Source organism: Bicyclus anynana, chromosome Z (assembly GCF_947172395.1).
Source record: "Bicyclus anynana chromosome Z, ilBicAnyn1.1, whole genome shotgun sequence".
Taxonomy (NCBI): domain Eukaryota; kingdom Metazoa; phylum Arthropoda; class Insecta; order Lepidoptera; family Nymphalidae; genus Bicyclus; species Bicyclus anynana.
Window position 1 is genome coordinate 5,838,501 of NC_069110.1, and position 25,812 is coordinate 5,864,312.

General features: G+C 36.2%; 1 protein-coding gene across 1 annotated transcript; it reads right to left on the reverse strand.

Annotated features, from left to right (window-relative positions):
• Nucleotides 1-2,783: 2,783 nt before the first annotated feature.
• LOC112048572 (protein Teyrha-meyrha) lies at nucleotides 2,784-24,416 on the reverse strand. The gene is made up of 8 exons (XM_024086167.2): nucleotides 24,343-24,416; nucleotides 23,574-23,637; nucleotides 12,303-12,494; nucleotides 10,531-10,696; nucleotides 8,378-8,550; nucleotides 5,961-6,174; nucleotides 5,100-5,202; nucleotides 2,784-3,811 (listed from the first exon to the last, which is right to left on the reverse strand). The coding sequence occupies exons 3-8, from the start codon at nucleotides 12,480-12,482 to the stop codon at nucleotides 3,625-3,627; spliced, it is 1,023 nt and encodes a 340-aa protein (XP_023941935.1). The 5' UTR covers nucleotides 12,483-12,494; nucleotides 23,574-23,637; nucleotides 24,343-24,416; the 3' UTR covers nucleotides 2,784-3,624.
• Nucleotides 24,417-25,812: the final 1,396 nt, after the last annotated feature.

The window sequence follows — 25,812 nt, forward strand, 5'->3', positions numbered from 1 at the left end:
CCTCGTAGTTTTTATAGCCCTTTATCATCATCATCATATCAGCCTACATGTACATCCACTGTTCTTTGGCCTATTGTAGGGACTTCCAAACATCACGATCCTGAGCCGACTGCATCCAAAGAATCCCTGCGACTCGCTTAATGTCATCAGTCCACCTGTAGGGAGTTCGACCAACACTGCAAACTTGAACCTTATATCTACTGCACTGGAAGCACTATATCATCAATAATATAGTTCCAGGAGAAATTAAACATAACTCTACATGGATTCCGGGTATCCATGACAGTATAAATAATAAAGAGTGTTATCCACCAATAAAACTTACCTATTATTTTTCTTGAGTTATCCGGAATCCAAATAACTCCTATCTGGTACTTACTACTGCTTGCTTTATAATGAGAAACAAAATTTGACGGCCTCCGTGGCGCAGTGGTGTGCGCGGTGGATTTACAAGACCGAGGTCCTGGGGTCGATCTCCGGCTGGGCGGATTGAGGTTTTCTTAATTGGTCCAGGTCTGGCTGGTGGGAGGCTTAGGCCGTGGTTAGTTACCACCCTACAGACAAAGACGTACCGCCAAGCGATTTAGCGTTCCGGTACGATGTCGTGTACGTGTAGAAACCGAAAGGGGTGTGGATTTTCATCCTCCTCCTAACAAGTTAGCCCGCTTCCATCTTAGATTGCATCATCTTACTTACCATCAGGTGAGATTGTAGTCAAGGGCTAACATGTAAAGAATAAAAAAAAAAGAAAAAGTATCCAACACCAACCATCTCACATCGCCATATTAAAACGAAAATATTAGAGTTGGTGAAGTGAGGAACCGGAAACGGGGTGAAAACCAAATCAAAAGAAAAAAAGAAGGCTAACCTCAACATGGATTCCGATCTGGAAAAATAATAGGTAAGTTTTATTGGTAGGTAGAATTCTCTATTTTATGTTTACTTCAATATAATTATTATACAAGAACCTGGCGTTTAATTTTTTATTTTATTAATATTCCTTCAAACAATAATGGCACATTGATAAGGTAGTTACATACATTGTCTACACATTTAAGAATTAAGACATGATAATATACATTTAAGCATGCATTTTCTCCAGATTGTGCTCCAGTTGTGACAGTTACTTAAGTAAAGAACCCGGCACGTAAATTGAATCAAATTGGTGTGGTCATCTGCATCAGACTAATTACATATAAGGACTAGTTGCACCCAAATTAACGAACAAAATTATCTGTCATTTTGGGAGGAAAACGAGCTTAGATGAGGTACATACTGAACTAGAAGTTGTTGATCGTTTTTTACTCCATTCAACTACACAAAAAGGATATTTTTACTGAGCTCTTTAACCGACATGAACACGATTAAAACTATAAAACATCGATACTATAGAGACAGATTTTTTTAATCGCATTAGATCGTTGATCATATACTTTGACAGAAAAGTAACGTCTAGCGAGACAGGTCCTTATATAATTAGTCTGAATCATAGATTTACGAGTCGGTACATTGGTCTGAATCATCTGCGTATAATTATTATAAAACAAAGTAATATATGCGTGTTCCGTGGTAGCCCAGTTCATGAATTATTGAATTTTTCAAACAGAGAATGTAATAGACGCCTTGATAGCATCCGTTGCATTTTAGGGTGCCATAATCTACTAGGAACCCTCATTCTCACTAGAGCTTTTTCGACGGATGTTTTAAAAAAAGCGTTCAAATACAACTAATGTATTCCCATGTATATGTTCACATGACAGCGTTTTTAAAACACGACGCTTTTTTGAGCAGTGTAGCATTTTTGTTTTGGGCGTTGGAAATAGACTTCATACCATATTTGAAAGCTTTTTAACGGACGTTAAAAAAACTCGTTCGAATGAGGGCTTATAGTTTCCCACTCGTTTACGGTTTAACTCAAATATTATTATTGCTAGAAAGTTGTAATTTAGCATATAAATAAGTAATTCTTATTATATCAACATTAATTACAAGGTGGATCTAAGATTTTATACCGTTATACGGTACCTATTCCCTAACCATTTGATAGTTAATTTTTAGAAAATTAGTAATTATAAATCACACAATTAATACACAATCTGGATGAAGCTATGCATAGATAGGAAGGTATGTTATTTTTTAAAATTGAAATATTACTTATATCTAACATTTACATAACATTAATGAGAATTAGTTTAACATCAATTAAACATACATTTATTTACATAAACAAATGAAAAAATGTAACAATATTTCATACCTAGTGATCGTTTTGGTACGAGTAAGTTCATTAAATAACGTATTTATAAGTATTATAAACAAGTAGTACGAATATTTACAAAGAAACTGCTGAGTTCAAGAATTCCGATTAAAATTACAATGTCAGTAGGTGTCGTGCGCAACGAATACAACCTGCTCCCCTAGCCAAGTGGCACGTCGATTCTTTTTCTACGATCGCTAACGCTTCGAAAACTAGAAAGATGTATGGGAACATTTGCTATCGACAGGTCACGTGATCAAGATCTGTCATTCCCATACATTTTTATAGTTTTCGAAGCGTTAGCGATCGTAGAAAGAGAATCGACGTGACACTTGGCTAGGGGGCTGAACTGAGAGTAAGCTGGTGTTAGAAATATTTTGCCTATAATCAATCAATCGCACACTCAATGAGCCTCAATAGCTTTTTAGGGCTCAACACCAAGAAGTCATTGGTTCCGTTCCCGTCTATAGGACTATTGTAACCAACTCAGTATGTATCACTTCTTGGAGGAAAATGGGAACATTGGACAATAAAAAAGGGCTGCTTATCTAAGGGTGGAGATTCGAAAACGCCGTTATCCCACTTCTGATCACAAAGACGAAGACTGTTGTGAACGAATTTGATTTATTTTCGGTTTAGTAATTATCGGATAAACCGCAATAGAGCCGAGGAAGCCCAGTGGATATGATATCTGCCTTCGATTCGGAGGGCGTAGATTCGTATCCGGACCGGGGGATGCACCTCCAACTTTTCAGTTATGCATTTTAGAAATTAAATATCACGTGTCTGACACCTAATCATAAAGAAACCTGCAAAACTAAGTATTTTCTCAATTATCTACGTGTGTGTTGTCTACCAATCCGCATTGGGCCAGCATTCCTGGCTTCAGTCTGAGAGGAGACTCGTGCTCAACAGTGAGCTGAATGGGTTGTTAACACGTTCCCAGTCCAGTGAGCCCATGTTGGGCTCACGCCAGTTTTTTCTCTCACAAGTCAATGAGCCCAATGTGGGCTCACATATATTTCTCCTCACAAGTCCGTGAGCCCAAAGTGGGCTCAGGTAAATTCTCCTCACAAGCCCGTGAGCCCAATGTGGGCTCATAGTACCTACTTGGGAATTAGTAGGCACTTGTGGGGTGGTAAGATAACTTTGTATGGGGACAGTGAACGTGTGAATTAGGATAAGATCATCCAACAGTATTGCATGCACACAGATCTGTTAACTACGAGTATATGAGTAGACACAAAAAGTTAAACGTTAGCAGACGAGAGTTCGCTAAGAACGGATTTTATGACAGGGCCGGATCTAAGGGCGAAAGAAGTCGCGTGTGTCAGGTTATAACTGGTTCAATGTCTGGATAAAAGGAGTTAGTTTCGCGAGTTGGTAGACGAAGGCATTTCGCCGTCGATCTTGTGGCGTGCGTGAGCGTAAGCATCGGCAAGTGCGGGCCAGGCTTCGGCCGCGCCTGACCACTCGGATGTGCTGACTTCGGCCGGACGGTCCACGCTCTCCGTCTTCGTGCACTCCAGCGACAGCGGCTTTGGTGTCTCAATCCTGATGAGATTAAAGAAAGTTTAGTCTGTAAGCTCGCTCGCTGTAGCTATCTTTGGAAATCCCTTCCGGCGTTTGTGTTTCCTGACACTTATTATTTGAACACCTTCAAAGCAAGGGTGAATTTCAGACCAATTATTGTATAGGACCTGCCTCGCTAGACGTTACTTTTCTGTCAAAGTATATGATCAACGATCTAATGCGATTATAAAAACTGTCTCTCTATTATCGATGTTAAATAGTTGTAATCGTGTTTGTCCGATAAAAAGAGCTCCGTAAAAATACAAAAACAAAAAAACTTCTAGTTTAGTATAAGATATGTACCAAATCTAAGCTCGTTTTCTTCAGAAAATTACAGACAATTTTGTTCGTGACTATGAGCACGAGACAGGTCCTTCTATAATTGGTCTGAGGAGTGAATGGGCATCTTCTAGGTAAGCGCACTCCCACTTCGACCGCATTAATGCTTAGCATCAGGCTTAATTGTAGTCAAGCTCTGGCCTATATTGCATAAAAAAACTATCTTTGTCAGCGTATTTTAACGGCCAACTAGGAGCTCAAAGCCACAGAACATTGAAAACGCTAAAGCTAACGCTTAAGCTATGGCTCTCCTTATATGAGAGGGTATATGAATCTTAGACCTGCCACAATTCCAATTTGTTTTTAAGGGCTTGGAGTATTATTTTATAAACGACCGAAGCGTGTTTGTTGAATGGTACTTTGATGTGGTAACTTGATTATTGAACCAATTTTGTTAAAACATTTCATAGGTACTTATACACATATAATTATATGTAAAATCCTAAACTGGGAATCGAACCCAAGACCTCTCTGTTGGGAATCACAACACTATTGCGACAACTGCGGTCGTCTAAATTTACCTAATAGGGCAGTTGACTCATATCAAATTAATATAAGCGTATATCGTGTTTAATAATATTAATTTAGTATTAGTAGGTACCTATATGAAAAATAAGGGTCCGAAATATATCAATATCAATTAATAAAAGTTAAGAATTTTACAGAAAACTTAATTAAAAATTACGTACTTAATTTTTCCAAACGTCAAAAACGTTATCGTCCATTTTGTCACGTCACATTGACGTGACGTCATAAAACAGTTAAATTATAGACACCATCATGGCCACAATTATTAATTAAATTTTTTACGTATTTATGAACAATTCAAGACCCTTTAAAAAAAGTGTCAACTAGCCTATTAAAACAAACATTATTCGCAGCAATATGCATTTGCTGGCAGTCGTTAGATGTACTCGTATACAAAAAATACCTCACGCGTTCGGGCGACTGCATAGTATCGTTGGTGCTCGATATCTCGAGATCTTCCGTGTAACTCAAGTGCAACTTGTCCCCGTCACTGCGTTGCCCCTTTTCTGAAAAAAGAAATGAGATCGAGTAATAATAAATAAATATATAATGATTTATTTATTTTGCTATCATCCGCTAAAAGTCGACGAACCCATGCGACATGCGATGTTGACTCTACGTGCAATTGCACGTTGTAGAGTCAACATTTCCTGAGGATGCTCCGGTTTCGGGGTGAAACGTACGTAGAGAGTATTTTGTCGTACCTGGGTGACGTTATCGCTAGGTTCGTCAACTTTTCGCGGATGATAGCAAAATAAATAAATCATTATATAATCATGATGAACTTCCGCAAAGTAACGCCTGCTTCTATCCAATAATAAATAAATAGCCCCAAAGTAATGTTTTATGAGTGCTAAGAGTGATTTTTCATCATATTTATCATTATTTACTACCTTATACACCACATATATAAACTTCAACTTATATAATTTATTACCCTACCCGTACCCTTCCCTACCTATACCCTATCCTACCCTACCCTAACTTGAAAATTGTGAAAAGTCCCATAAAATAAATCACCATCTAGCACCTCCAACGTTTCAGCTATGTGCATTATAAGAAATAACACGCGGCTCAAACGAAAAATATCGTGAGAAAAAAGTCGTGAATGCCTGAAAATGTTCTCAATATTCTTCTATGTGAAGTCTGCCAATAAATTGGGCCAGCGTGGTAGACTATTAGCCTAATTCTCGTCCTGAGAGAAGACTCGTGCTCTACATTGAGCCATATATGGATGATGAGATAAAGATATAGATAATATTACCATCAATGTTAATAGCCGCCTCAGGCCATCCGAGGGAGTCCCCCTCAACGTCAACTGGTTCGTCCTCAGCGTCATATGAGCGCGGCTCCCGAGGTCGCTCCTCGCGCCTCTCGTCTTCGAGGTCATAACCCAGCATGCTCTCCACGGTGTGGTGTCGCTTGCGAGTACGCAGCTTCAGCCGCCTTTGTCGGTTGGCACGAATGCGTTGGTATGTCTATATAGAAAGAAAACAGTTCTTAGTATAAGCGGCTTAAGTCTCTGTTTGTCACCGATAGATAATGGGGTGAAGTTGCAACGGAGTAGGGTAGGGGTTGAGCCGTGATAGCCTAGTGGATATGACCTCTACCTCCGATTTCGGAGGGGTGTGAGTTCGAATCCGGTCCGGGGCACGCACATCCAACTTTTCAGTTGTGTTCATTTTTAGAATTAAAACGTGTCTCAAAACGGTGAACGGTAAACATCGTGAGGAAACCTGCTTACCAGAGAATTTTCTTAATTATCTTCGTCTGTGAAGTCTGCCAATCCGCATTGGGTCAGTGTGGTGGACTATTGGCCTAACCCCTCTCATTCTGAGAGGAGACTCGAACTCAGCAGTGAGCCAGTGAACCCATATTCGGGTTGATAATAATGAGGGTATAGTTGACGTAGAGGCAGGATAGGCGGTATTTACTTAGTCGAGGTTACTACTTAATTGATGTGTTCCTCGAATGACAAAGATGTTTGGAGGCCACTAGATCAGTTCCTACCTTCATACCAGAAGTAAAACTAAAAGAAATTTAAATAAAGTTAATAATTATAAATTATTATAATAGTGTGTGATTTTTTCAAAAGAGAGTTTAAATAGAACATAGCATCAACACCATGTTGATGCTAGACTATGTTCTATTTAAAGTCAAATTAAAACTCAAAATTCATTTATTTCCATTACTTACTTACATTTAGTGCATTACAAGCACTTTTGAAACGTCAGGTTTATATTATCAGTTATTACTGATAATAAATTGGTCGAAAACTTAAAATTAAAGTTGCGAAAGTTCCAAAGCCCCTTAGTCCGAGAAGAGCCCACAACAAACTTAGCCAGGAATCAGAAAGAGATAAAGAATCAGTTACATTAATTTCTTTCAAAATATTGCAAACTAAAAAATTGTAAACTTCAAATATAACCGATACATTTTCTTAAAATATAATTACTAAAGATGTGAAAATTTCCTATGCAATGACATCAACTTGTTGTTATGACACCTGAGAATAAGTTACTGCGCATAGTTCAACTTATAGGTCGCGTATACTTTTTTTTTTATTCTTTACAAGTTAGCGCCTGACTACTATCTCACTTGATGGTAAGCGGTGATGTAATCTAAGATGGAAGCGGGCTAACTTGTTAGGAGGAGAATGAAAATCCTTTCGGTTTCTACACGACATCGTACCGGAACGCTAAATCGCTTGGCGGTACGTCTTTGTCGGTAGGGTGGTAACTAGCCACAAATATTTGTACTTAATAAAAAAAAACTGACTGAAAAAAGTTACTCATCCCAATCTGTAGGTGTACCTCTTTATATATCAATCAAAATAATTAATATAAGTCAAGTGGTTTAGAAGATATAAGCGAAAGTTCTACATCACGCTAACGAAGTGTTTAACGTTTTGCGATATAAATAGAACGTCTCGCGTAGCTCAGTCGGGAGGACCGTCTCTACGGGGTAAGCCGGCGCGCGGCCGAGCCGGTCTAACACGGCCGCCCGATACTGTCACGCTAAAAGGCTTACAGTATTATGTGATAATGTGAAAGCGAACTATAGCAAACAGATTCAATGGTGTTCTTGAGGACGTCGTTGTTCCTAGCGCTATACACCACCCATGTAGAGAATTTGTCTTCCTTTTGGGATTCTTTTTGCATATTTAATAACTTGTAACGACATACTCTACGGGATAGCAGACGACGTCAATACCAAAATAAGGCTGCCAGTCCACCAAAGCGGAGCGAGGCAACGGAGACGACAAACGGAGAAATATTAACCACCATTGCACATAATCTCCGCTTCTCTTAAGTGACTTGCGAGCTACTTTAAAAATTCATATAAAACCGGTAGGTAAGCTGAGCGGTGAAACGGAGCGAGGTTAAATAAATTAAGTTTAAAATATTTTATTTATTTAACATAGTCTGCAACTTCGCTCCGCATTAGTCCGTTTCTCCGCTACGCTCCCTCGCTCCGCTTTGGTGTACAAGCAGGCTTATGCTTTATAAGCATAAGGCTGCCTGTACAACATAATATATGCCAAAGCCTCCCACCAGCCAGACCTGGACCAATTAGGAAAACCTCAATCGGCCCAGCCGGGGATCGAACCCAGGACCTCCGTCATGTAAGTCCACCGCGCATACCATTGCGCCACAGAGGCCGTCAAAAACCATTACATACCTCCCAACGGGCGTCTTCGTCCTGGTGATGCAGCGAGTGTGGCGCGGCAGCGTCGCGCGGTATCGCAGTGAGGCTGTAGAGATGCTGCAGCTCTTGCAGGAAGTGTGCCTGAGCGACGCCGGGCCCGAGGCGCGCGCCGCACACACCGCAGGATGATTTACGCTCACCGTCGGCTACATGCGTTATATCACACTAATATTATAAAGGCGAAAGTTTGTGTGTGTGTACGAGTATGTATGTGTAAGTGTGTATGTTCCTCCTTTTCCGAAGCGATTTGGTTGAAATTTGGAATGGAAATAGATTTTACTCTGGATTGACACATAGGCTACTCTTCATCCCGGATAAAACTACGGTTCCCGCGGGATTTGTGAAAAACTGAATTCCACGCGAAGTCGCGAGCGTCCGATAGTTCTATTAATCAATCAATCAATCAATTTATTTATTTGCAGATACATGCATTATATTTACAGATGGTCGGTAGATGTAGATGGTAAATGTATCTTGCCAATTTGGCATGCAAATTATTTATTAATTATTTAATGATTCAAATGACAATTTTACCATTTAAAATTTACATCTTTACAATAATTTTATAAGTAAACATTTTATAATTATATTACTAAAAATAAATTATAATGATATTATTACAAGTAGCGGACGCCCGCGTGGAAGTCGATATAAACCTTCGATCAATATTTCACCCCCTTCAATTTATATCTTCGCATGTTTTATACTATAACAAATAGGTCACTAAACATTTTACAAAACTATAACTCAAAACATGAACGATTTATATTTAAAAAATTTTAACCTCTTTTAACCTTCTACTCTTAAAGAATTAAAAAAAATCTTTAATGACATTATTTTTAGTATTTTTCTGGTAGTTCACATACCAATACAATAATGTTTCTCTAATAATGACTTTCCATTCAAACTTTCAAGCCTCACTCCCTCTCCTGATTAAATAGTTGCGACAAAAAGTATCGTGTAAATCGTATAACCTTCTTCATATTAATAGTCTCAAATAGTGATAAGTTTCATATTAATTCATTCAGCAGTTTCAGCATGATGCCCCGTCAACAATTTTTTGTATGTCTGTTGTTGTTATGTATGTTTTGTACAAAAAATAAAATTAAAGCATTTTTGGCTTTACTATCGAATCGATCTTCAATGTACAGAATTTGACCTGTTACAATTTTATTATAAGTTAGATTGTATTGGATATGACCTCTGCCTTTGATTTGGAGGGCTTAGGTTCGAACCCGGTCCGGACCATTTAACGACACGTGATATTTAATTTCTTAAATTTAAAAAGCAGGGTTAGAGTCAATGATTATTTTTATACTATAGACATGTTACGTGCCTACAAAATTACCGCAAAAGGTGATCCAAATCTAGCGACTCCACAGAGCGAACACCTGCACAATTTTCCGTTTACTTATATTAAATATATATAGTTTTTTCACTTCCCAAACACACAACTCGACATATTTTAGTTTTAGATAATATTTAGGTATTATATGTTTAAATAACTTTCGTTGTTTAAGAAGAGACTAAATGAAATTAATACAATGGGGATGATGACTGGGTTTAAATATATTGATTTTTATGATACATTGGGGTAAATAGGGTCAATGTTTACTAATTTATACATAAAAAGCAAAGATTGTCTGGATATTTGCAAAATAAATAAGATTATAAAATTTCAAAATATATTAAAAATCTTTTATCGTAATTCGATGAAAATTCATACAGTTTTAGTTTCCTTACATTCAATGTGATATTTTTCAATATGTGAACTATAAACATAAACGCAGAAATAACAAAGATATTAGTAATTTTGTTTGAACGCCCATACAAATCTAACAATCATTATGTACCTACGACGTCATTAATTCGTACCATTTTGTATAGGGCGTTTTTCAGGGATCCGTGGCAGCGCCGCAAATCTGACCCTTTAAATTCCTGTAGCTCCGAAAGTAATGATCGCAAATACCCTGTTACTTTTACAAAATTGCTTGACTATTAGCATACTCTTAATTTATATACAATATAAAAAACAGTCATTATCCCTATTGTGCACATTTGTCCACTTCAGTTTTGATGCGCTAGAAGTGCCCCTATAAAATATCGTTGGTTAGAGTTTTACGTACGTGAAAACAGTTCATGCGAGTCGGTGCACGCGGAGGTTGCCGGTGGTTCCTCGTCCTTGCAGGGTCGCGGGGATGCAGACGCGGCCGAGCCCGGCGAGCTGGTGTCATCGCGAACGGTGTACCCGTGGCGGTACAGCGGCGGAGTGCTGTTGTCATCGCGGACGCTCTATACCGGCGGCGTGAAAACAAGTTATCAATACATCGGAATGGGATGCGATCTCATGGAACTGAGACGCGCTTCTCCTGCCAGCCGGATCAACTACGTCCATAGTTTACTATCAAGGTTCCATACCATTCTCACTGTGCGTGGATTATACATACCTATACATATAGATTACTAGCGTAGGAATTCAGGGATTATAAAGCCTATAGTCTTCCTCGATAAATGGCCTATCTAACACTGAAATAATTTTTCAAATCGGACCAGTAGTTCCTGAGATTAGCGCATTAATCAAACAAACAAATCACGGGTGTCCGCTAGTTACAAATATATTTGGAAAATACACATATGTATTGTCAATTAACATCCAGTCCCGAAGCAAGGGTAGCATGTGGGTACTAATATGACTGATGGATAGATGATGAACAATAATCTAATATCCTCCCGACCGAAGTTTCACAAAGGGTGGAATGCCTCTATATCATTGAAGATAAACAAATCGTATGTGGCACGAACACGGTGCCGGAAGGGCAAACCTCGATGTGAAACGTTTAGTGCGGGTCGACTGGATGCCGACTACAAAGGGAAAGCTATGTGGTGACAACCACGTAACAATTAATATCGGAAAGGGATTGCGTAAATTATACAAACAGTCAATAGTTATACAATCCAAAGTCATAGGCTCTCTATTATTTACACTGAGGAAAATATTATTTAGAAGTTAGCCCTTGACTTCACCTGATGGTAAGTGATGATGCCATCTAAGAACTGGGCTAACTTGTTAGGATGAAAATGCACACTTCTTTCGGCGTCTGCACAACATCGTACCGGAACGCAAATCGTTTGGCGGTACGTCTATGCCGGTAGGGTGTTAACAAGCCACGACTGAAGCCTCCCACCAAGTAGACCTACCAATTAAGAAAACCTCAATCGGCCTAGCCGGGGATCAAACCACGGACCTCCATATTGTAAATCTACCGCGCTTACCACTGCGCCACGGAGGCCATCTTACGTCTATGTTTGCAAATACCACTTACTAATGGTAGGTACATAAAATAGATGCCGTATATTTAGGAAAGGTGCAAGTTACAGTGCCGTTTAGGAGGAACCATGTTACATGAGGAGCTGATATACAACATATTGCCAACCTCAGGCTGTAATAGTGTTTGATTTGCTAGGTATTTTAAATTCCCCACCACGTTTGATATAAGTACTTACTTGTATCAATGGTGGTGGGGAATTTAAAATATCTTCAAGTCAAAAGTAAATAGACACACATTTTCTAGTCAAACGCGTTCCATCATAGGCGGCATCATCGGCGTGATTATAAAAAAGCGCTTGCGTATAAATTATAGTAAAAAAAGTATGGCGGTCTAGGATTTTTTTCTCAGTGTACGTACAGTAGTAGGTAGAATATCTAGTCATCACAGTCAATCACAGTGGAGTCCTTTTCATGAAAAAGTCTGAACTAAAGTTGACAGCGCCTTACACAAATGACAATAAGACCGCCATTACCAAATGACAATGATCGCCATTAAGACAGTACCGCCGGGTCTGGGGGACTTCTTTCATGAAAAAGACTAGGTACATAGTAAAAATATCATTTATTTACCCTTAAAGCTTGGCCAACGCTTTGTCCAAGAGCATACTGTTCGCCAAGGTGCCTTGCGAATGCTTTCCCGGGGTAGAGCGGGTGGAAAGCGCCCCCTATCGGGCGGAACGCGCCGCAGCCGAAGCTTTGCAGGGCGGGATGCAGAAACTGCGGCGCCATGTGATGTAGGAAACCCTCCATGACCGCAGCCGTCTAAAATGACAATCAATGTTAATTACACGAAAAACAATTTTTCTCGCGCAGCATTATCATCTAATATTATATAAAATTCTCGTATCGCATTGTTAGGGGAGAGTGGGGATATTTTTTTTTTTATTGTTTACAAGATAGCCCTTGACTACAATCTCACCTGATGGTAAGTGATGATGTAGTCTTAGATGGAAGCGGGCTAACTTGTAAGGAGGAGGAGGAGGAGGAGAAGAGAGAGGATGAAAATCCACACCCCTTTCGGTTTCTACACGGCATCGTACCGGAACGCTAAATCGCTTGGCGGTACGTCTTTGCCGGTAGGGTGGTAACTAGCCACGGCCGAAGCCTTCCACCAGCCAGATCTGGACCAATTAAGAAAATCTCAATCTGCCCAGCCGGGGATCGAACCCAGGACCTCCGTTTTGTAAATCCACCGCGCATACCACTGCGCCACGGAGGCCGTCCAGAACACCTAAGGGAATCCTTAAATAAAAGATAAAGTTTAACCTCAAGTCAGTCCATTTTTGATATTTATTAAACCTTACCCTAAGAAATTAACATACATAATTATTAAAAACTAATCAATTTTAATATTCTTTTTTCAAAAAACAAAACCTTTGCTGTATGATATATGCTATTTCATCGGAAAAGGCTTGACAAATTTTGATGAAGTTTTATGTATATTCGGTAGGTCTTAGAATAGAAAGAAAGAAGAAAAATCATTATCACATCATCTTTTAGTTTATTAGATATTTAATTAAACTAAAAGATGATGTGTGTGATCCCAAAATGGTCACCACTCAGCATGTGCTACGCTAGTGATGGATCCACCAGCGCAGCGCTGGTCTTCCGCGGAGCCATGTGGTGACGCGAGCGAAAATAACAAGAATAATATACTTAAAAATTGTTAATAAATAATACTTAATAATAATAAATGAATAGAATAGGTTGTTATCTATTTTTATACCCCTAAATGTTTTTTGACAATACTAGCCTAAACGCCTGGCGGTCATGATGATCTACACGTATTACAACTGTTTCATGACGTTAAGTAAACAAATCCCTTACAAAAATATTTGTTAACAATTAGTTTGACTATTATGTTAGCTGTGACGCCACAAAATGAACGTTTTTGACGTTTGAAAAATCTTAACTTTTATTAATAAATATCGATATATTTCAGACCCCTTTTCCATATACTGCCACAGAAAACATATATTGTTTATATTAAATTTAATATGAGTCAACTAATGTATTCGGAATGTTGTCCAGAGTACGCATATAACCGCTTGGGCACTGCTTTTGATTTGAACCCGAGTCGAACATATTGCCGCAATATCCGTAAACGCGGGACAAAATCAACATCCTGATTCCAGAGTCCCTTTGATTCTGAACCTAAATTATCTAGGTATACATAAATAGTCTAAAAGTCTGCGATAGACAGACATCCTTCAATTTAGGAAGGCTAAAAGTATTGTGTGGTATGGCTCTACTATAGTACAGAACAAATACACCAACAAAATTGTCTAACAAGTAAACTCACACATCGAAAATATTTAACACCAATAAATATATCCTGTGTAATGTAAGGAATATTACATTAATTTTTCAAGTTATATTTAAAAATCTTGGGATCTGGTAGTACACTACCAAAAAAATACTAAAAACAATGTCATTTAAGATTTAACATAGGGGTAGAAGAAGAAGAAAGGGTAGAAACGTTTTAACCATTTAGAGGTAGGAACCCCTAAATAGTTGAAAAGGGGATGAAGATTTTAAATCGTTTTTAATATATTTGGACAGTTGAGAGTCTGGACCCTTGAAACCTGCTCCTAAAGCCATGTCCAAACTCTTGAATTGTCTATCGTACTGATCATAAGCTGACAAATTTTCTGCCCTCCTAAAATGAGGTTTGTCTGGCTATCGCAGGCTCTCGGTCCAGAATGTGTCATTGGTTGCCAATATATTATTATTTAGGCATAGTCAATATATGCCGGGAAGTCATTTATTGACAATGGCATTGCATTTGGATGTTAGTAATGAGACAAATGAAACGCGTTTGTGTATATAAGGTACGTTTTGCTACAGTACGTTTTAGACCAGGTGCTGTGAGGAGTTGAGTGTGCATAATATGTGAACCGCATTCTATTCACAGTTTTGAACTCGCATTTTTAACCATGCCAGGATGCTTGTTGGTCCAATAGTTTCATATACCCCACCTCGGAACGGAACTACGCGGATGAATCCGCGGGGCGTTAGATAGTGGAATATATAAATCATCAACATCATCATCATCAACCCATATTCGGCTCACTACTGGGCACGAGTCTCCTCTCAGAATGAGAGGGGTTAGTCCAATAGTCCACGACGCTGGCCCAATACGGATTGGCAGACTTCACACACGTAGAGAATCAAGAAAATTCTCAGGTATACAGGGGCATACTTGAATACATACATACAATATTTGAATATTTTTCTTTGGTTTGAAAAAACTCCCATTTTATGTTTTAAAGTAACGGTCTTGTAAAGTGGCCATAATAACAAACAAAAAAAGATTAACAGCCACTAAAGAATGAAACCACAAGAATAGTTGTAAATGTTTGTTTTGAAAACAATCGTATTATATGCTTGTCGGACGCATTTGGGCCAGCTTCGTATGCCACGTCCCGTGCGTGTAGGGTGCCTACTTGAAACAATAAACCGTCTCTGATGCTCGCGTATGGATGATGTTGGTCAGTTGAATCATTCTCGGAATTGCATAATGCATACTCGTACTTCATTTTAGGTCAAAACTAGCAGACTTCAGTGACTTCTCTCGCTGTAGCTCTTTTTCGAGTATCTTCTTCTTAACACATTCACTGCCATTTACTCGGATCCGAGTGGGACTTGGTGATAGTATCAGCACCGTAGACTCGAATCCGTGCGAGCATCCGGTTCATTTTGTAGTTAGTTGGCTTTCGAGGCGAGGTTGTTTTGCAAAGCCACTCTGGCAATATTCGACTTACAAAAAAGAGTATTGGTTACATTCTAACACGGGTTTGTTAAAATTTTGTGACATATTAGCACGCAAAAACGCACTTTCGGAACACACATACAGAATAATTTCTGTAATCTGTATCTATAATGGGACAAATATTGCTTTTTTTAAATTTATGTCTGATTGTGTAGTCAGACAAAAATTAAAAAAATGGTTATTTGTTTCTTAGTATCTTGTAAATAACTTGAGAAAACAATAACAGACACTTCAAATTTATATAAATACTCGTATGAGAGTCGAGGGCTAGATATTAATACATAAATGGATGTATTCATAACTAGCCCTCGGTGAACATTGGTTTTAGTGTCCGTCCCCAATTAACAGACAGGTATTAGTTGGAATAGCTACGTGCATCGTAATCAATCGGACAGTAAACAATGATCTCCTTTGACTCGGGGCCCTGTGTCGATGCGAGGCTTTGCAAACAATTAAACCACAGGCCTAGCGCTTGCGTGTGTTTTGTAGCGTAGGCACCCAGTTTATATCATCACATACATTTATTAACACCCTACGAGATTCGTATATCCTATACATAATAGAAAACAAAGCCCTCTGTCTGTCTATTTCAAAAACTGAACCAATAGATAGAGTCATTCATTAGGATAATTATGGTTTATTTAACTCATATTTGACTTACTGGGCTGGGCACGAGTCTCCTCTCAGAATCAGGTTAGGCCAATACCTGATATTGATAGCTATGTGGATGTGACCACTGACCTCAATTCCTGAGGACGTAAGTTCGAATCCGGTCCGGGGTGTGTACCTCTAACATGTGTATTTTAAGAAATTAAATACCACGTGTTTCAGACGGTCAATGAAAACATCGTGAGGAAACCTGCATACCAGAGAATTTTCTTATTTTTCGGCGTGTGTATTGTCTGCCAATCCGCATTGGGCCAGCGTGGTGGACTATTTATTACCTAACCCCTCTCATTCTGAGAGGAGACTCAAACTCAGCAGTGAGCCGAATATGGGTTGTTAAATCTATGGTTTTCAGATATGTGCATTTTAAGAAACTAAATATCACGTGTCTTAAACGGTGAAGGAAAAACATCGTAAGGAAACCTGCATACCTGAGAATTAATTCTCATCGTATGTGAAGTCTGCCAATCCGCGTTGGGCCAGCATTGTGGACTATTGGCCTAACCCCTCTCATTCTGAGAGGAGACTCGTGCTCAACAGTGAGCCGAATACGGTTTGTTCATGATGGTGGTGATGGGTTTTAATGATGGCAAATCTTAGGCTGAGAGGAGTAACGTTTTGCATTTCAGATTGACAGGTGTTATGCAAATGACCACTTACGAGTTCCGCTGATCCCAATACACAAGCGCCCAGACCCTACAGTTTGCATGTGTATAACTCTGTCTGCAATATTCACATCTAGACCCAGTGAACTTTGTACCTCTAGTGCGGTTTGGTGAATTATCCTTAAAAGATAGATATATATATATACCATCGCGGACTTTTTTGTGGATCTATAATCTTTTTTAACATCAAAATAGAACGGACTTCAAAACGTATATCAGTCATTTTGTAATAAATAATATCAGTTAATATTTTTTTTTTGTTTTATTGAACGCGCTAATCTCAGGAACTACTGGTCCGATTTGAAAAATTCTTTCGGTGTTAGATAGCCCATTTATCGAGGATGGCCATATTTTATCCCCGTATTCGGGAACGAAAACCACGTGGGTGAAACCGCGGAGGCGTCTACTAGTAATAAAATAATAAATAAAATAAAATAATAAAGTTAATAAATGACGAAGTTATGAGGTAAAAAACATTAAAAAAAAACATATGCGTCGAATTGAGAACCTTCTTTTTTCGAAGAAGTAAAAGAGGAATATTCCCCCAATACATGATTTTGTTATATCTCTTGGGAATTTGGTTGCGTTTTCTATGAAAGCTCCCAGATGGCTTGATTTTTTCGACTCTTTCGACAATTATCGCTATATTTCAGTAAATATAATAATACTTTCTTGCCACCATTTATGATATGTATAGTTATTAGGATAAGTCAGCTTATGTTCCTTATTGTATTCTTTTTCAGTAAAAAAAGAAAAAGTAAAAAAAATACTCTAAATTGTATTGCTCTAAATTATATACCAAAATCTTTCCCATGAATCACTCTACCGGTGAAAATCCGTTTAGTAGTCTTTGAATTGATGTCCAAATGAGAGATAGAGCCTGAGGACTTTGTTTTATAATATTTCATTCACAATGACGAGCAAACTGCTAAAGTGATCTCGACATCGCTTCCACTGACATGAAGAACCGCTTGGACTATTTATTAAATTGAGCGATCTAGTTGAGGTTGAGATGCGCCGTTTCCTTGTCATTTGTTCTTTTCTGATGAATTAAGAGCAATCCTAGTTCGTAATTGTAATACTGGTCTAGTAAAAGGGCAATTGCAAAAATTCTTACGAAACGTTCATTACGCTCATTTAGTTATATAATATTTTTAATTATTTTCGAGTATTAGTTTTAATCCATTTTATTTTGTAGATTTAGTTAATTTATTTTAATGTATGTCCATTTTAATAATTAGTACAAGTTAATTAATTTATATTTACTTTTGTGTTTTAATAAATGTTAGTCATTCTCTTTTACATATTATAAAAATGTATCCATATATCCCTTTGGTCACTCCAGCACGCCACGCCATTTTTTTTATGTGTTTGTTGTTGTCAGGAGATGGTTCTTATGACAAAAAATAATTAAAAAGGGGTAGGTGTAGGTTAGGGATAGGCGTAGGGTAGGGGTAGGGTAGTGTAGGGTAGGGTAAGGTAGTGGTAGGGAGTTGAAAGTTTACATCGGGTTTCACGTGGAAGAAATCGCGGGCGTCCACTAGTTTAGTTAAAAAAATATTTAAAGATATTCCAAGCCACCAATAAAATTTGTGTTTTGAGTATAATTGCTTACCATTGCTTATATTGGTCATACTATTAATCAATGTTTAATAATAGACAAACGGAAATGTATGAAGGCGAGTGCACCAAATGTATCATTTCATAAAGTTTACGTTAGTAGGTGTATTTATTGCCCGGCGGGCGTTCTATTCTTTTCCAGATTGTTTAGCTTTGCACGTAGCGGCAATAGAACTGATGGTGGTGTGTAACATACGCCACCTGGGTCTGTAGCCGTGTTGCACGTCGATTCTCTTTCTACAATAGAAATCGCTTCGAAAATTAAATAACGTATGCGAATGATATTTGCTATCGACAGATCACGTGATCAAGTTATCGATCGGATCTGTCATTCCCATACATTTTTTTTAAGTTTTCGAAGTGTTAGCGTTTGTAGAAAGACAATCGATGTGCCACGTGGCTTTAGGCCCTGCTCTTTAATATTAGTATGTACTTATCTTCTAATGTAAAGGAGATCAAACAGTTTAACTAGCGGACTCTGGTGACTTTGTCCAAGATAATTAGTGTATTTTTTTACATTCACTCCTTTTTCAAACTTATTACAGTTCACGTTATATTTTAATTTAGACAAGGTTTTTTTTTTAATTTCATCCTTGACATTCATCCAAACGTTCCTGTTTTAAGTTACCTATATTTTTGTAAAATGCTTAATGGACTATTGTCTATATATTACAAGCAGAAATATCACAATACCAGCAAAAAAGATTTTTCTAATAACAAAACCTTTTTATTTCGATTTTTATAATTTTAATAATTAATTACTCTAAAAATATAAACAACCGGACAAGTGCGAGTTGAATTCGCGTGACGAGTTAATCTATCCTGTTTTGAAAAATTATCTGAAATTGTAACTAATTAATAATTATATAATTTTCTTCGTTTCTTCTGGGCTTATTTGTTTCGTTAAATATCTAAAACCTTAAATTATTATAATAGCATAGTAGTAAAGTATAATAGCATAGTAGGTTTAATAATAATAAACAAGTTGGTAAGCACAATATTGAATGATTTACCACGTTAGTTAAAAAGAATATAAAAAAATTTAAGTAGAAAACAAACTAAGCTTATTTTTTTCAAAATTTTTAATTTGGTAGTTCCGGAGAAAAGGGAGTGGTCTATTTTCTTAAATTACTTGAAACTATTTATTTCAAAATTACAAAAAATGTATACCTATTTGCAATTCTCTTACCAAGTTAGTTAGTTTGGTGTGTCACACGATGTAATTTAAAAAAGGTTTTTTTGTAATTTCCATGTTACCGCCCAAAATCTTCAAGTAAAAAGCGAATTTCTGTATTTTTTTTCAAATTTTTAGATACAGCAGCAGCAGTAGTAAAAATGTTAATGTTAATTCAGTTATATACCTGTATAATAATCAAAAAGTATTTTCATCTGTAGTTTAAATAAATTTTGGTGAATAACGTTGGTTGACATTAAGTGTTAAAAGTAAGTGTTAACAATTTTGTTTCGACTTTCGAAACAATATCATTCTTTCGTATCGAAACATCTCACCAGTGATAACCCCTACAATGTATTAACTGTATTGCGACAACCCGATTTGTGCAGTGCCAACCCTAGATAAGATAGATATAATTAGCCTAAATGATTATTATATTGTTATTCATATTGGTAGCTTACCTACTTTTATTCCCATCATTGTTTTTTTTTGTAGGTAGGTAGTAATATGGAAGAATACGAGCTAGTTGCGAGCATACCTCATTGTCAGTAACTTCTTCTTTTACAATGACATGTACTGCTCGAGTACCATTGTAACATATTAATATTAAAGTAATGATAGGGTGACCATATTATTTTCAGGATGGGTAACCATATTATTATGTATTTTTGTATCATTTTTTTTAACTACAAAAGGCCTATGTCCTGCAGTGGACGTCCATCTGCTGAAATGATTTTTTTACATTATATAGGCAGCTTGGCATCAATAATGCTTGACGGTAAACGATGATGCAGCTTAAGGTGGAACGAGCTTGCCTAGAAGATGCCTATTCACTTTTGATTAGAATATACCCATGTTGTAGCTAATAATGTTTTTTTTAACGGAGAGAAAGATGTAGGGACGTTTGTATGTTTTAATCACTCGTAACACAGTCTTTTCCGACTAGTTGGAGGAGAATGCGAATATCGGTCATATTTAAAAGATACAGCAAATATTCTTTAGAAAAAGAAAGAAAAGAGTCTCTCTCCCAAGACAGTAGAGCGCACGTATTTTGTAAAGCATAACCTGTATTAATTTTTTATTTATAAATAAAACAACAGTGAAGTCAAAAGCGTTTTAAGTGTTTATATGGTTATCATCTTTTGGGATTTTTGAAACGCAATACAAAGGGTTTCTCTTGTAAGACCAAAATTATTCTATACAATGCCTTGGTGAGTTGTTGTCTTGAGTTTGCTAGTGTAATTTGGAATCCAATCTACAGTATACATTCCCAATGCATTGAAAACATACAACGGGCATTTACTAGGCATCCTGCCTTTATATCTGCCGGTATTTCGCATAGGGTGCCCTACCACCAGCGACTAGCAGAGTTTAAAATGTTACTTTACTTAAATATTCCTTTTTCTTTTAACATCATTATTTATTCTAATATATTTTTAATACAGTGTGCTTAGAAATTAAAAAGCATCTTAACCAAACCAAAATTCGATTTAACCTTTCAGTAATAAGTTATCTCGGTTGTAGTAATAAGGCTAATAAGTGGGCAATAAAACCGAGCCTGTAGCGGTTGAGAGAAATACTGCTGGGACTGATTTATGCGTGATAGGAATGCGCCCCTTTTTCAATAAGTTTCCGATAAGAATCATTGCTTAGAACCGCGGAACAGAGGCCCGAGCATGCAATTAGATCTTTTTCTTTTCGTAATAAAAAAAGAGCTTTTATGTTAAAGCTAATAAAAATCATCAGAGATTCATTGTTTTTTGTCTGTAGAAAGTACAAGATTTCGGTAATAATAATTTCTGACCAAGTAGATTTTTTTTGCAATTAGATCTTTTTTTTTTCGTAATAAAAAAAAGCGTTAATGAAATCTAATAAAAATTATCAGAGATTCATTGTTTTTTGTCTGTAGAAAGTACAAGATTTCGGTAACAATAATTTCCGCCCGATTTTTTCCATTTTGTAACAGAAAGGGCTTTTGTTTTAAAGCTAATAAAAATAATTTGAGATTTTGTGTTACAACCAAACTTATAGAAAGTATGAAATTTTGTTTATAATCTATACTAATATTATAAAGCTGAAGATTTTATTTATTTGTTTGATTGAATCTCAGAAACTACTGGTCCGATTTGGAAAATTCTTTCAGTGTTAGATAGCCTATATATCAAGGAAGGCTATAGGTTATATATTATTCCCGTATTCCTACGGGAACGGGAACCACGCGGGTGAAACCGCGCGGCGTCAGCTAGTTTATATAATTAAAGGGACACCCAAGCATTCCCAAACCCAAGGTTTATGTTTCCTTCTTATAATAGAAAGAACTTTTGTGTAAAAAAGCTAATAAAAATGAAAAATGCAGTGTTTTGAATATTGTATAAAGTACAATTTTTGAATAGCTTAGCGTCAAAACTTTCTGAAATACAGAATTGTCTCTTTTTGGCAACAAGCGACCCTCGGGCGGGCAGCTTTCTCGTGCAAACAATTTCAATCGCAATTCAACGCGGGAATGCTGCCTGCGTATTTTTAAGTATTAGTTTTAATTTCAAAGATTTAGTTAATTTATTTAAATGCATGCCTTTTTAATAGAAACAGAACATTTAGTGTTCTGACTAAATGTTCTGTTTCTATTAAAAATTTAGTGTTTTAGACATAATTTTATTATTATATATTTTTTGTTTTAATATATTTTATTTGATATTTTTTATTTTATTGATATTTTTTCTTATTTTAATATTACTATTAGTATTAATAGAGCAAGATAATTGTCTATTTTTAAAAAGTAATAATAACTATTTATAAAAAAAAAATAATTATTTTTGAAGATTTTAAGTTAAAGCTAATATAATTCATAAAGTACATTTTTGAATTTTTGTAATAGAACGAGCATTATGTTAAAGCTACGGAATATCATCAGATATTCCGATGTTTTAATTATAGTAGAAAATGCGAGTTTTAGTTAATAACCATTGCATAAAAGAAGGGAGAAAAGCCCATGTGTTGAAGCTACAAAAAAATCACCAGAAAATAAGAGATTTAATTAAATTGCAGATAAAAAATATCCGATTAGAATTATTGCTTAAAACTGCTAGCATGAAATTGGATCTTTTTTTTGTACTAAGAAGAGCTTTTGTAGCTTTATCAAAAAAGTGTTTTTTTTTTTAATTTTATTTCAGAAAGAATCGGATTATTTTTACAATTTAATAAAAACTCCTCCTTCATTAAATAAGGTTATATAGGTTATAAAATAGTGCTTTTACGTTGAAAGTACAAAAAAATATAAGGAAGATTTACATTCTCATTTTAGGTAGATTTTGTAAAAAAAAGTATTTTCAGACAATTTTTGAAATTGAACTTTGTAATATTTATTACAAACGCGAGTGTGACTTTACTGTTATACATTCAACTGATCATCTCTAAACTGACCAGAAAAAAATTGAGTCCTTTCGTCTTGAAATACTCGTAGGTATATATTTGAAATATATCTATCTTGCCGACAGATGTAAAAAATACAGTGGTGCAATGGCCACATGAACTTTTCTAGGCTTTTTTCATCTATAAGAGATTTTAGTAACGCATAATTACGGTGTATGTTTACTCGCTTGTAAAAATATATTAAATTTGTGTGTTTTTCAATTTTCACCTACAGTGTTATATATTGTTATAATAAGTTTTAAAATTCAGAGTAAAAAGAAAATATATTAGCATAATGTGTACACACGTATATAAGAATATTTTATTTGATATGTTTATTTCCATAAAATTACTGCGTAATCTATAGTTGTAATATCTATTTATTTTATTTATATTTCAATTAATAGCCGAAAAATTCTGCAAATATTCACAAATAACATCTTTTAAATAATTTAAATTTGTATTTATAATATTTTATGCACTTATTATGAAAATATGTAGGCAATTCGCAATTGCAAGTATTATTTAATCATTACCGTTAATCATTTCATTTTATCATTGTGTAACGGCCACTATAATAACGTCGGCACTGAGAAAACTCTGAAAATAATAGGCATTGCAAAATTAATAACACTAATATAGTAATTGTCCTGGAAATTGAATTATTACACTAATATTGATGTTTGAAATAATAAATAATAATTTATCTGTAACAAAGTTGCATTAATAAAAAATAATTTGTGGCTATTAAAGAAGGTATAATTCTTGGAAATTCAAGTCGAATTATGTAGGATTTTAAGTATTAAACGTTACTTACACCGTTAAGGTACTCGTATACTTACCGACCAAACATTTATATAATTAAACCTAATTAACTATAGAACAAAACATATTTAATTAAAAAAAGATTTAATGTGGATACGTCGATTAGATACGAGCCAATACTTAGTAAAACTGAAGTATTAATTCAGCTATTTTCACTATGAACGTTTTCTCTATCAACTTTTACAAAAATAAATAAATTTAATTCAATAATTATATTCGTAATTGTTTAAATGTTATTATGTTAAATATTTGTACTAATTGTGATTGTAAGTTAAACCGATTAATTAACCAATTTGATGAACAGTTTAATTCTCAGAAGGGAATTTTAATAATTATATTTTTTATCAAATTATTATTGACAGTAAAGAACTAGATAAAAAAATTGAATCTTTTGACTATCAAATAACTTTTGTTGATACGACTTCTAAAAATTATTCGATAAAAAAAATTGGTGACAAGAAACTTTTGTGAAAAACTTACCTTTTCACCGTCACACTGAATCACGTTAACTGACTTTAACACTTTTCGACACGTCCTATCGACGGGAAACTCGGCGGCGGACTGCCGGGCCGCGACCGCCAACGTTGGGCGGGCACCGTCGCGACACGCCCCGTACAGAAAAAAAAAATAAACATCAACTCAACTTATTAGATTTCTACGAAACTTGTACGTAGCATCCATTCCATCATCATATACATACGAGTACAATTATATCTCTTTCAAACGAGAATTAGTTAGCGCATGACGTCATTAGTATTTTATATGTAGGTAGATTATAGATATTTTATTTTAACACACGGAAAGTATTTTTAAAATCATATATATCTATTTCTAAATAACTGTTTTTTTGTGTAAAAAAAAGGTAAAAAGCAGAAATTATCAAACATTTTTTTTTATAGACGTTCAGAAAAAAGTACTTTTTAAATTTTTATTGTTACAAATGTAACAGGGCGGAGCATAGAGACCACTCCCAGGCGCAGATGTATTGCACGAAAAGAGAAAACAAATTGATCCGCTGAGGATTTGCATTTTTTACATTTATATTATGGATATTGGAACGGGCTTACATTTCTGTGGAGTCGCACATTGCTACCACAGTGTACGTATACTCTATGTTAGATAACATCAGCCTATTTTAACTACCCACTACAGAGTAAGACCTTATAGGGAGAGGGTATGTTGAGCTTAGACCCACTACGCTGCTCAAATGTGGGTTGGCGGGCTTATAATGTTAAATTCATTTACGACCACTATCAGATGTTAATAATAACCGACAGGCTTAAAGTGCTCTCCGAGTCACAGGGGGTGTACAACTTCCCAACTCCGGGCTGAGAATATTAACTTAAATGATTTTAGAAGAAAAAAAACTCAGTATCTCATTGCCCGACCCAGGATTCGAACTCAGGACCTCGTGATTCAAAACCACATAGGCTAACCACTGCACCAACTGGGTAAAGTGTACCTAACTGACTAATATTATAAACGCGAAAGTTTGTATGGATGTTTGTTTCTTTTGTACTAAACCGATTGGCTGAAATTTTGAATGGAGATAGATTATAACCTGGATTAACACATAGGCTACTTTTATCTCAGAACAATCACTTATTTTTAGTGAGTAACACCGCGGGGCGCAACTAGTACATAATATTTGTGGTGTACTGGAGATATTGTGATGTGTGGCATAATTTCGAAATAAACGCATTTTTCTTTCTTTTCTATTTTACGTATCGGTATTAACCCATATTCGCCTCACTGCAGAGCTCGAGTCTCCTCCTAGAGTGAGAGGGGTCAAGCCAATAGTCCACCACGCTAGCCCAATGCGGATTGGCAGACTTCAAATACGCAGAGAATTAAGAAAATTCTCTAGTATGCAGATTTCCTCACTATGTTTTCCTTCACCGTTTAAGACACGTGATATTTAATTTCTTAAAATGCACACAACTGAAAAGT

Bases quoted from the DNA above. Each gene is read 5' to 3' on its own strand.
- LOC112048572 (XM_024086167.2), bottom strand. From the start codon at position 12,482: ATGGAGGGTTTCCTACATCACATGGCGCCGCAGTTTCTGCATCCCGCC. The intron at 5,203-5,960 runs GTAATATTATCT...TTCTTTTTTCAG, and splicing joins GGCGGCTATTAACATTGATG to AAAAGGGGCAACGCAGTGAC. The intron at 3,812-5,099 runs GTATTTTTTGTA...TAATCTCATCAG, and splicing joins CAGTCGCCCGAACGCGTGAG to GATTGAGACACCAAAGCCGC.